This window comes from Chiloscyllium plagiosum, unplaced genomic scaffold, assembly GCF_037043375.1.
Source record: "Chiloscyllium plagiosum isolate Xiang-an unplaced genomic scaffold, Cpla_swu_hap1 HiC_scaffold_34, whole genome shotgun sequence".
Lineage (NCBI taxonomy): Eukaryota > Metazoa > Chordata > Chondrichthyes > Orectolobiformes > Hemiscylliidae > Chiloscyllium > Chiloscyllium plagiosum.
Window position 1 is genome coordinate 34,208,450 of NW_028270172.1, and position 13,849 is coordinate 34,222,298.

General features: G+C 37.9%; 1 protein-coding gene across 5 annotated transcripts in view; it reads right to left on the reverse strand.

The window, feature by feature from the left end:
• anln (anillin, actin binding protein) overlaps nt 1–13,849 on the reverse strand; it is a 105,488-nt gene that overhangs the window by 12,292 nt on the left and 79,347 nt on the right. For all 5 annotated transcript variants that reach the window (XM_087978598.1, XM_087978594.1, XM_087978596.1 and 2 more), the window contains 3 exons: nt 12,004–12,025; nt 7,289–7,401; nt 3,154–3,240 (listed from right to left, as the gene is read on the reverse strand). In XM_087978598.1, the coding sequence (XP_087834724.1) occupies nt 3,154–3,240; nt 7,289–7,401; nt 12,004–12,025 (222 nt within the window). The remainder of the gene's footprint in view (nt 1–3,153; nt 3,241–7,288; nt 7,402–12,003; nt 12,026–13,849) is intronic.

Here is a 13,849-nt window from a genome sequence, read left to right on the forward strand (position 1 = left end):
ATGGAATACAGGGAGAACTAGCCATTTGGATACAACTGGCTCAAAGGTAGAAGACAGAGGGTGGTGGTGGAGGATTGTTTTTCAGACTGAGGCCTGTGACCAGTGGAGAGCCACAAGGATCAGTGCTAAGTCCTCTATTTTTTGTCATTTACATAAATGATTTGGATGCGAACATAAGAGGTACCGTTAGTAAGTTTGCAGATAATATCAAAATTGGAGGTGTAATCGACAGCGAAGAGGGATACCTCAGATTACAACAGGATCTGGACCAGATGGGCCAATGGGCTGAGAAGTGGCAGATGGAATTTAAATCAGATAAATACGAAGTTCAAAGTTTGTGAGAAGATTTGTAGCTCAGGTGCTCGTTGTTGTGGTTCTGTTCACCGAGCTGGGAATTTGTGTTGCAGACGTTTCGTCCCATCTACGTGACTTCCTCAGTGCTTGGGAGCCTCCAGTGAAGCGCTTCTGTGTTGTTTCCTCCGGCATTTATAGTGGTTTATCTCTGCCGCTTCCGGTTGTCCGTTCCAGCTGTCCGCTGCAGTGGGTCCAGGTCGATGTGTTTGTTGATAGAATCTGTGGATGAGTGCCATTCCTCTAGGAATTCCCTGGCTGTTCTGTTTGGCTTGTCCTATAATAGTAGTGTTGTCCCAGTCAAACTCATGTTGCTTGTCATCGGAGTGTGTGGCTACTAGGAAAGCTGGTCGTGTTGTTTCATGGCTAGTTGGTGTTCATGGATACGGATCATTAGCTGTCTTCCTGTTTGCCCTATGTAGTGTTTTGTGCAGTCCTTGCATGGGATTTTGTACACTACGTTGTTCAAAAGGGCCACAACACACTGCAGCACACCTGAACTGCAAAAAGAGGAAGAAGAACACCTCTACAATGTATTTGCCAAAAAACGGATACCCCTGCAATTTCATCAACAGATGCCTAAGGGAAAGACAACGGAATGAGGACATGCCACAACCCAAACGACTAGCCACGTTACCATACATCAAGAACATTTCTGAACTGACAGCCAGACTACGACCACTCGGACTCATAACAGCTCACAAACCAACAGGCACTCTCAGACAACAACTCACCAGGACAAAGGACCCGATACCCAGCATGAACAAAATCAACGTAGAGTACAAAGTCCCATGCAAGGACTGCACAAAACACTACATAGGACAAACAGGAAGACAGCTAATGATCCGTATCCATGAACACCAACTAGCCACGAAACGACACTACCTGCTATCCTTAGTAGCCACACACACAGATGACAAGCAACATGAGTTCGACTGGGACAACACTACTATTATAGGACAAGCCAAACAGAGAACAGTCAGGGAATTCCTAGAGGCATGGCACTCATCCACAGATTCTATCAACAAACACATCGACCTGGACCCAATATACCAGCCACTGCAGCGGACAGCTGGAACAGATAACTGGAAGCGGCAGAGACAAACCATTATAAATGCCGGAGGAAACAACACAAAGGCGCTTCACAGGAGGCTCCCAAGCACTGAGGATGTCACCTAGATAGGGGACAAAACATCTGCAACACAAATTCCCAGCTCGGCGAACAGAACCACAACATAAATGCGAAGTGCTGCATTTTGGGAAAGCAAATCTTAGCAGGACGTATACACTTACTGGTAAAGTCCTAGGGAGTGTTGTTGAACAAAGAGACCTTGGAGTGCAGGTTCATGGGTACTTGAAAGTAGAGTCGCAGGTAGATAGGATAGTGAAAGTGGCGTTTGGTATGCTTTCCTTTATTGGTCAGAGTATTGAGTACAGGAGCTAGGAGGTCATGTTGGAGCTGTACAGGACATCGGTTAGGCCACTGTTGGAATATTGCGTGTAATTCTGGTCTCCTTCCTTTCGGAAAGATGTTGTGAAATTTGAAAGGATTTGGAAAAGGTTTACAAGGATTTTGCTAGGGTTGGAGGATTTGAGCTACAGAGAGGCTGAACAGGCTGGGGTTGTTTTCCCTGGAGTGTCGGAGGCTGAGGGGTGGACTTATAGAGATTTACAAAATTATGAAGAGCATGGATAGGGTAAATAGGCAAAGTCTTTTTCCTAGGATCGGGGAGTCCAGAACTAGAGGGCATAGGTTTAGGGTGAGAGGGGCAAGTTATAAAAGAGACCTAAGTGGCAACTTTTTCACACAGAGGGTGGTACGTGTATGGAATAAGCTGCCAGAGGTGGTGGTGGAGGCTGGTACAATTGCAACAATTAAGAGGCATTTGGATGGGTATATGAACAGGAAGGGTTTAGAGGGATATGGGCCAGGTGCTTGCAGGTAGGACTAGATTGGGTTGGCATATCTGGTCGGCATGGACAGGTTGGTCTGTTTCCATGCTGTACATCTCTGGGACTCTAAATATTGGTTTGCCCCTGAATTAGTATCCTTGTGAAATGACCTGATGAGTGAAAAGGTTTGACTAAATTGGTTTCAGCAATAATAAAAATGGTTTAATTCAGAAGGGAGGGATCAAAGTCAAGCCCACAATTTCAATGTGGACAAGGCAGAAATGTTCAATAAAATTCCATGATCTACCATGGCATAGGTTTAGACACTGTGGTAAGGATCCTTTCTGGTTCAGCATGCGAGACAGACTTTCACCCTTCACAGTTGCTACAGCCTGACCAACTGCTGGCATATCCATTTGAGTAAAATGCTGTTCCCTTATGTCTGTAGGAAGGACTTCATAAGTGTGCTATGTGGCTCTGTGGATACTTAAAATCATGCCACTGTTACAAGTGAGGGAACTAGTTCCAAAGCTCCACTATTAAATATGCATGAGCATTGGAAGGCTACTTCCAGACTCAGTAAGGAAACATACCTTCGCAATCTACACTTCCAGTTTCTTCTCCAGTCAGCTTGTTAGTCTAGGTGTAGCCACCACATTTTTTTTAAAAAAGGGGAAGCAAATATGCATTCATTCAGTCTTCAACCTCTCCCATATGAATAGATAACTGACTTACAACAATATAACTAATTGGCTATTAAACAGTTGTGATGGCCCAAGAATATGTAAATGTACTTAAGAACAAACTTGTTCCGCCTTCCTCGACAGATTATTTACTAATTTTCAAAAACAAGAGCAATTAGAAGAGATTATTTCTACTGTTAACTTTGAACTATAAAAGAAATCTTACCAAAAAACCACGTTCTTCAATTGTAGAACCAATCTGGCACTGCAGTTTTACATAAATATGACCTTCAAGAGGAGACAAGAAAGGAACCTATGAAGAACAAAAGAACTGTATGTTAGATTTGATTAATATTTTAGTCAGTACACTAACTAGATCTAGAGATCTGATACACATTACATCAGTCAGTTGATTTATTTCACATAATAGAATTGTAATTTGATAGCTAGCAAAGTGACAGAGACTTTCATCACATTTTAGTAGACAAGGTCAGAAGTATTCAGCACTGTTTTGATGCTTATTAACCTCCTAGATGAGATTAATAGTCACTGACAAGCACCAAAATATTTGTGTTGTGCAGCACACTGACTGCCAAGTGGTTTTACAAAGACTTCACAAATAACAATATGAAGGCTTTATTCATCTTAATGTTAAGCTCCACATAGAGGCTTGAGTTAGTTATGAAATTGGTACAATTCGTTTGTTAATTGAGTTGCAGTTTAGTCGTACCAAATCCTCTATGTCTAATCATGAGTTCAGACAGCTGCATGATTTTATTTAACATAATCTCTGTTCAGTAGTTCTTCAGTTAAAAATTTCATTACATGCTGCTTTACTTTGGTATTTAAGTGTGTGTAGCGCATACCTTACATTGTAGAGATGTGCTTTCCAGATCCTTAAAAACAAATCAAAGCTACACAAAGAAGTGCTGTTGAGGTGTTTAGCCAAATAAATTATTCGTATATTAATGTTTTAAGTTCAAATTTAGATTCAAATTCTCGTACAATAAGAAGTTTCAGACAAAAAATTCTAACGAGTTATCAAATTTATATTTTGGATCAAGTACAGAAATAAATTAATATTTCATTTGTTTCAATGGATGTTGTTTTAAGTGTTCAAAGCAGCAAGTTATTAGTGACGCCGGATTCGGCGTTCAATGATAAGGATAAATAATTTATGCCAAACAAAAAAAATGCACAAGTTGCTATTGTGCAGACTGAAATACTTCATTTGAGCACTGCAAAGAATCTGTGTTATGAAAATTATCAAGACAATACCATTTTAAAAAAAATGATGAATCAGGAGATTGTTTGGATAAATTTTTACAAGTCATACATGGATACCAAACAGAATCTATTGAGTAGTTCTTAAGTTAAAAATTTAATTACATGCTGCTTTACTTTGATATTTAAGTGTGTGTAGTGCATACCTTACATTGTAGAGATGACAATGATTCCTAACCCCCAAAAAGTTGAAAAACAATTTATTACAGTAGCTGGTCACCTAATCATTCTCAGTCTGTATTTTGAGTTGTAATTACTGCAGATTTAGTCAAGAGTTCAGATATTTTGCATTTTTGATCATTTTAGTCAAGCTTACTGTCCTCATTAATGCATACCTTTTAGCAAATGGTTCAAAATATTTAATAGCTTGTGCAACAGTTCACTTATTAAACACAAAACAGCAACATCAAATACAGTGAGCAATAACAGCTATGTTACTGATTACAAGGAGTGTAATGTGCAGTGAGTGTCAACAAACTGACTACTAGCAAGGGATGATCCATGAGTGAGACAAATATAGCAGCCTTTTACTGAAGCATATTTCGCAGAAACCCAGATGAGATATTGCATAAATTAAAGGTGTGAATAAAACAAGTTACATGCAAGACATTTATCAAGCTGCGGCAATATTTAAAAAATAGAATATACGAGTTTACTTTGATAACAGCAAATTAGAGCATGCCAATGAGAAAATCTCCTTAAAAAAGAATATTCATCCATACCTTAAATAATATTAAATGTATGTTTTACATCTAATTTGAGATATATTATCTTTATTTTTAATCTCTATTAAGATTTGCAAACCCAACGTAGGTAGATGAAAAGGTATGGATGCACAGAGCCTTTCACAAAGGGTATCTCAAAGTGCCTTGCAATCAAGAAAGTGTATCTTTTGATGAATTGTAATTTTGCCACTAACTTTGGAGGTTTGCAAATCAGCTAGTTTGTTCAGCAAGCTGCCACAACTGTGAAGTAATAACGAGCAGAAAATTTATATTTGCAATATTAATTGAGAGATAATTACGAATAAAGGATAACCTTTATGCTTTTCTACAAGGTATTTGTATGGGATAATTTATGGCCCTGAAGGCTGACAGGGTCCCAGTTTAATGACTCATCTGAAAGATAGAACCTCCAAAATGTAGAATTCCCAGGTTTTTTGTGCTCAAGTCTTGAAGGAATCTAGAACCCTGGAACATCAGCGGTGAGAGTATTATCAATCAAGTCACAGCTAAAACAGAGGTAACACACAAATTAGTTTTAACCCAAGGATGAGTGGCCTAAACCAATTCTCGCCTTCCTACATAATTTATTACAACAGAATGATATATGGTATGCCCAGTGTGGTGATCTGGACCTGAGGTAGAACAGTCATGATTTAACTAGATGTTTCATTCCTGATTTAACGTAATCTACCAAGTTCAGATACATAGTTTATATCATTTGAACGATTAAACAGGATATCAGAATAAAACTACTATATGAACATTAATATGTTTCAACTTTTTAAATGACAGTTGCTTGATAAAGCCTTATGTTGAAAATACATCTCTAAGAATTATAAAGGACAAAACTAGAAATCATCAGAGGAGTATGAGAAAGGTTATCTAGGACCAATAAAGGAATGTTTTCCATCAGTGTAACATATTCCAAGATATGCTAATGAACTTAAAGTAAATTTTCTGTCCTATAGAATTTCAAATTAAATACACACGCTTCAACAGGTAAACTATGACTTTGTAGGAGTGAGGCATAATCACAGTGTCATGCATGGTATGAAGAGAGACCATAAATTGTTTTTAAAACATTATGCTCTTGTTTAAATTTCAAACAAATTTACTGAGCTAAAATATGGCTGATGCCAGTCAATCACAATTTCTGTGAAGTTCCTCGCAGCAAGAAACAGAAACAACTGCATCTAGGAATCCTGCCACATGACCAAAATTTCTAGTTTCTAAAAAATGTAACTTGAAGTTCTGGTCTGCATGGCTTTGATCTGGGAAGAGCTTATCTACTCCTAACATCACAGCCTGAAAGATTCTTTCTACAGAAAACCAGACTTCAGGTTTAGCCAAGCCAGTCATTAGTCACAATATCTCTGAAACCTGGTATCCAAAACTAATCAAAAATTTGCCTAAAAGGTAGACCAACTGCAGATAGATTGTGATAGATATAGGACAGATGTCAGAAGTAGTTTCTTTACTCAGAATAGTAGGGGCGTGAAACGCACTGCCTGCAACAGTAGTAGACTCGCCAAATTTAAGGGCATTTAAATGGTCATTGAATGAGAATGGAATAGTGTAGGTTAGACAGACTTCAGCTTGGTTTCATGGGTCGGTGCAACATCGAGGGCCAAAGGGCCTGTACTGCACTGTAATGTTCTATGTTCACTGCTACACCTCCACATACTACAAGAGGGGATTCTGTAGGATCAGCTTATGGCAAATAACTTTCTGGACTTATTAAAAAAGTGAATAAATGTTCAATTTTATGGTATTTTATGTTTTAAATTATTCCCAATTGTAACATTCTTTTCTTCGGCCTAGTAGATATTTGCAATCAAACTATTCAGATGTGTTATTACACCCCTCTGGAGCAGACGGGATTTTAACTTTACAGTAGTAGGGACATCACCACTGCACCATAAGAGCCTTACTGCAAATGCGATAGCCACCAAATTACAAGAACTAAAGACATCCCAGAGACATTACCTCAAGGCTACTGCCTCCAAATATTCTTCCTTATGTGCTTATGCAGCTGTATGAGTTGCAACAACCACCCCCAAGTTTAAATGTACAAATCACATTTTCGCACATTAACTAAAACTCAGATCTCACAAGGGCTATGGCCAGAACACACTAAGGCCTATTTCAAAAGGAAAAACATCTAAAAATTCCTCTGCCTACTGACAGAAGAGGCGAAAAATAAAACTAGCTCAATTCACCTCTCCCCATTATCCATAACACAAAGAATATCACAAAGCATTTTAAACAAAGGAAATATAGGATTTGCTAAAACTGTACAAGATCAGGCAGAAGAAAACGAAAGTATAAAAAGTAGTACTCAAGTTTGCTAACCTTCTCTAGTTGGAATTTTGTGCTTCCGACTGAAGACAGTGTGAACTTGTGAGATCCAACCATGGTGAAATTACTGGTACGCACAGCATTGGGGCCTCCAGGACTTGCCAAAGCTATAAATGAAAACAGAACATTGAGAAATATTTAAAGAAATTTCCAGGCACCTTTAGGAAATTACTAGTGAAAGACAACAGGTGAAAGCCAATCATGTGGTGTGAAGCAAGAAGCAGCAGTCCTGTTCCTCCTGGTTCCATATGAATCTAAACAAAGTACGAGGCTTAATTTGATGTGGAGGAGTCAGTGTTGGACTGGGGCGACAAAGTTAAAAATCACAATACCAGGTTATAGTCCAACAGGTTTATTTGGAAGCACTAGCTTTCGGAGCACTGTTCCTTCAGGTGGTTGTGGAGTATAAGATCATAAGACACTGAATTTATCACAAAAGATTACAGTGTCATGCAACTGAAATGATATATTGAACAAACCTGGATTGTTAAGTCTTTCATCTTTTAGAATGGGTTGCATGTTTTGATTCATTAATATATAAATCCCAGATCCTCTTGTAAGTGACCTTCTTGAGATAACAAGGTTTTAAAACAAAAGGTGACATCTCAGCTCTGACAATGCATTAAAGGTATGAGGTGGAGTCTGTCTGTATCTTCACCCCTCACAGGCTTATACTCCATCTCTCTCTCACACACACACTTTATCACACACAGAGTCTATGGGATGATTTTGTATTTGCAGAATTATATTTGCACATACCTTATTTTGCTCAAAAATGCAATCTGCAGGCAGTCAATGCAGACAGACAATACACTTTGGAAATAGAAGCCGTCTAAACCAAGACTGGGATACAGAGACTGTGACCTCACACCTTCAATGCATTGTACGAGCTGAGACATAACTTTTTGTTATAAAACCTTAAGTTATCTTGAGAGGGTGACTTGAAAGAAGTTCTGGGATTTACATATTAGTGAAAGGAAACCTGCAACCCATTCTAAAAGATGAAAGACTTAACAATCCAGGTTTGTTCAATATACCATTTCAGTTGCATGACACTGTAATCTTTTGTGATAAATTCGGTGTCTTATGATCTTATACTCCACAACCACCTGAAGGAACAGTGCTCCGAAAGCTAGTGCTTCCAAATAAATCTGTTGGACTATAACCTGGTGCTGTGAGATTTTTAACTAGGCTTAATTTGAGAGGTCACAATCATATCTAATGTAAATAGCAGCATTTACAAGTAATGAATGCCAGTTGTTAGGTAATGGTTATTTTTCAGACATCCGTGGAGCATGGGGCACAGGCCTAAGAAACTGACTAATTTCCTGCCTAGAAAACAGACATGATGACCAGTTTCAATCAGAATGTCAAATACATTTCTGCTTATGCTGAACCAGCATATCCAGTGACAGACAGCACAATGGCTCTAAGTACATCAACCTCACTGCCAATACAGGTTAATCAATGTTTAGAAGCGACAGACTTCTGCTAGTACAATGTGCATTCATACTCTCACTTTTGGATGCATGAGCAAAGCCAATATAAATGTTATAGGAGAAAGTGAAGACTGCAGATGCTGGAGATAGAGCTGAAAATGTGTTGCTGGAAAAGCGCAGCAGGTCAGGCAGTATCCAAGGACCAGGAGAATCGATGTCCTGAAGAAGGGCTCATGCCCGAATCATCGATTCTCCTGGTCCTTGGATGCTGCCTGACGTGCTGCGCTTTTCCAGCAATATAAATGTTATTTTACTTAGGAATTATTATAATCTCAGGACATAAATATTTGCTCCATATGCATTAATCAGCTCATTATCCATGATGCAAACACCCTACTCATGAAAAGTTACATTTAAAATCACCTTTTTTCTCCACCTCCAAAAACATTCATCCAAGTGTTCAGATTTAAGCAAAATTACAAACTGCAAACTAAAGAATGGAGGGACTTAACTGCTCAGTTCGAACTTAAAACCTTTTTTTAAAAATCCTTTTCTTTTATGGTATGCATTTGTTTCCCATTCCCAGATGCTCTTAACTGAAAGGTTTTAAGACCATTGGCAAAAGCAATTAAGAGTTAATCACACTGCTGATAATCTGGAAGTCACATGAGGCCAGAATAGACAAGGATGGCAGATTTCAGTTCCTAAAACAACATTTGAGTGTCAGATGGGTTTTGACAAAAATAGGTGAGAGTTGATTTAGTCACCATCACCGAGACAAGCTTTATATTTCAGATTTTAATTAAATTGAATAACCAGCTACCAAAAAAAAGTTGAAGATGATTAAGCGTTGAGAGTAAATAGATAGAGCAAGATAAATAGCAAGGGCTTCTTTAAACAAAAAGTGAATATAGACTGCTTAGAGATTGAGCCTGGAGAAATAATAATGGGGAACCAGGAAATGGCAGAGAAGTTAAATTAATACTTTGCGGCAGTCTTCACAGTAAGAGACAAAAAAAATTCTAAAAATACTAAATATTCACAGGGCAAAAGGAGAAGAAAAAACAATAGCTAACACAAGAAAAACTCAGGAAACTAATGGGGCTAAAGACTGATAAGTCACCTGGATCAGACAGGATGCATCCTGGATATTAAACACTGCTACAGAGATAGTAGATACACTGGTAGTAATCTTCCAAGAATCCTTAGATGATGGAAAAGTCCCAGAGGATTGTAAACTACTCATGTAAAACATTTAAAAAGTGAAGGAGATAATAAAAGCAGGTAACTATGGGTTACCGGGAAAATGTTAGCCTCTTTTAAAAGGTTTTAATAACAGAAATTGCTCGAAAAAACTGGCATCTATGGAGAGAAATCAGAACCATTCTCCAGAACGGATTGAGTACAGTTAGAAGGATAGAGGGAGAGTGTTGGAGATGGGTGAAGGGGTTTGTGGAACAGGGAGAGAACTCTTGTCCAAAGAAATGGGCATGATAGTGAAGGAAGAGGAGTTTTTTTCATGCCCAAAATCTATTAAGGTGGGGACGAAGAAGGGTCACAGGATCTGAAATGTTAACTCTGATTTCTCTCCACAGATGCTGCCAACCCTATTAAGATTTTTCAGCAATTTCTATTTTTGTTTCAGATATTCAGCATCTGCAGTTCTTTTGTTTTTTGAAGAATGAGAGGCAACCTTACTGAAGCATTCAAGAATTTGAAAGGCTAAGATATAAAAGAGCTATGAATGCTGGAAATACTGAAGAAATTCAGCAGGTTTGACAGTAAATGTGTAGAGAAAATAAAGTTAACATTTCAACTCTAGTGACTCTTCAGAAAATGTTTTCCCTTGGGTGAAGAGTCGAGGACCAGAGAGCGTGATCTCAGAGTTGCCTTTAAGATTAGGGAGGAATTTCTTCTCTTGGGAGTAGTAAATTTGTGGAATTCTTTACATCAAAGAACTGTTGAAGCTGAGTCATTAAGTATACTCAAGGCTGAGATAGACAGATTTTTAATCAGTATGGGAATCAAGGGTTATGAGAAGACAGGAAAATGGAGCTGAGGATTATCAGGTCAGCCATCATCTCACTGAATGACGGAACTGACTCAATGGGTTATAAAATATTAGTCTGGGTTTTGGATTACTAGTCCAGTGACATTATCAACATGTCACCCCATCTTCCTTCATGGCAAAACCAGCACATATTTTCTAATTGCCTTTGACAAGGTTGTAGTGAACACTTTCTAGATGCCTGCAGTTCATGCAATGCAGATACACCCACAGAGAAGTTCAGGATTGTTACCCAGCAACACTAAAAGAACAGTGATATTATTTCAAATCACGATGGAGTGTGTTTTGCAGGTGATAGTACCTCCCATCTAACTCCTATCTTTGTCACTCCAAGTGTGGCGATCAAGGTTTGATAGATGCTGTTGAAGGACCTTTGATGAGTTGTAGTGCATTTTCTATATTGTACACACTGCTGCCCCTATAGCATTCAATTCCTCTACCACCAAAGCAATCAAATAGGTTTGTTTGTCATGGACAATGTTCTTGTGACTGCACTCATCCAGGTAACTGGAGAATATCCCATGTTCCATTATAGTCCTGATTTATGCCTGATAGAGATACTGAGAGTCTCAAAGTGAGTTACTACAGAGATTTTCTCCTCTGACCTGCTCTATTAACCAAGTATTAATTAACTGGTCTAGTTCAATTTCTGGCCAATTGCAAGCCTCATGATATTGATAGTGGAGGAATCAGGGTGGTAATATTACAATGTTATGGGGAAATTATTAGATTATTGCTGTTAGAGAACATCGTTGCTACCTACAAGTTTAAACCTGAATGTTATCTAGGTTTTGCTGCATAAAGACATTGACTACTTCAGTATCTGAAGATTGCAAATCATGCTGAACATTGTACAATCATTAGCAAACATCTCCACTTTTGACTCCCCGTTCTCACTTAATCCAGTTTTGCTAGGGATTCTTAGTGTCATATTTAGTCAAATGCGGTCTGCTTTGAAGGGCAGTCACTCTCACTACACCTGTTCCACCTTGTGAAACCCAAACTGAGCATCAGTAAGCAGGTTTCAATTTCATGATAGCACACCATGAAAAAAAAAGTTGGCCAAGATTTCCTTTCATATTCGAAAAACACAATTAGAAATTCACAGATGCAGATATTTGAGATATTTGGGTCAGTCAAGTTAAATTAGCAAAAGAAGCTGTAAGTCACATCAGTTTATAATAAATTGTCAATCAACTCACCTGGTGTATGCAAGTTGCTTTTCTGTTTGAAATGAACAAAAAGATCAAGAATGAACATTAATTATTATTCATAAAATCCATATAAAAAAACATTTCCGAATCTAAAATAATGAATAAAGTGCAACTATACAAGTTGTGTAATGCTTTATGCTACATAAAAGAAAACCATTCATTTCAAAGGCTCTCCTTTTCTCATTAAATGAGAACTAATTCTCAAACATGGGACTTGCCAAGTACTCATTTATTCCTCTTTGTTGCCCCCTGACAGATAGTTAAGGGTAGCAGGATTGTTCACTATTAATTGTATTTCCCTAATCTGACACTCTCTGGTCTGGCAACCTCTGTGGTCCAATATGTTCTGCTGGCATGAACCCTGCAGTACTTCCAGTTTCCCAAATTCTTGCAACCTTCTGGAATTGCACTGACATGTAAAGAGATTATCTATATTCTGTAAAATGACTGCTTTTTACCTTGCTTTACATTGTACTGTTTTTAAAATGCATTTAAGCTCTCATGTTAACTTGACACTTGATTTCCATGGCCTTGTAAATTCTATGCTCCAGCAAAGACAGGACCTGATGCCACTGGATTGTTGAGGTAGATGCACTGCATACTGACATTTTAAACCTTCAACTAAGGCACAGGCACATTCGTGCAAACCACTAATTCCAGAGCTCCTTCCCTACACACCAAGTAACATGATCTTCCAGTCTGTCATTTTGTAGACTCATACTTTGAGAGATGGAATAAGTGAGAGAAGAAACATTTCAATCACAACAATGCAAAAGATGATTGAGAAGGATAAATCAGTAAATGTCACAGCATAATATGGTGTTGGAGAAATCAATGCATCAGAACGATAAATAAGATATGTAAAAACAGAGGAAGAGCACTGACAATACAACATTGGAAAGATGTACTCATCAACAGACAAGTGCTCCAAATAGAAATCTAATCATACTTTCAGATTGAAGTATTGGAGGGATTTTACAGAATATATTTGTCACAATTCAGTTGGACATTTTCAAGAGCAATTATTCAATTTCTATTCAATTTTCAAATATTTTATTCTGAAAATGTCGACAAAGCATGAGTCATAGGAGGGTTTCATCTTACAATTGAACCATGGTTTTTTTGTTTGTCCTGATTCAACCATAATATCTCGGCATATGTAATGATGACCCTACACTACAGGAGAAATAATTTATGGGACAAGTGCAACCATGTATGGAATTTAACTCCATTATTAAAAGTCCATTTAAGACAGTGCTGTGGTTCACATGGATTTGCATCGAGAGTGCAAATTAAACAGGCCCTTCCAGCATCTTAGCAAATACTGAATGGTGTGCAATGTCAGATCAGAAGTTCAGATTTTTATTTGTGGGAGCTTGCTTTATGTAGATTGGTTGCCATTTCTTATAGCAGCGACTGCCTTCAAAAGCACTTTATTAGTAAATACTTTGGTGTGTCACGATGTCATGAAAGCAACCACATAAGCACGTGGTTGAACAAAAATTCTTCTTCAAACTATTCCACCAATCATTGCTCTTTAAGAACACTTGTCATGCTTTGTCAATAATAGAAAATGAAGAGATACAAAGGACATCAAAAAATTAGGAGGGCAAAGAGAAACTGTGAAATTAAATGTTTAAGAAACATAAAATCGTAAAATATTTTACCAGAACATACTAATAAAATTAATGTCAAAATGGAAACGGGGTCGCTTAATTATGGAGCAGGATGTTATCAATTATCAGTGATTTGCAGGAAAACAAGAGAAGTGGTTAGGAATTGGATAACTGTATTTCACAAAAAGTGAAACATTAAAAAAAACTAAACAAGCTTA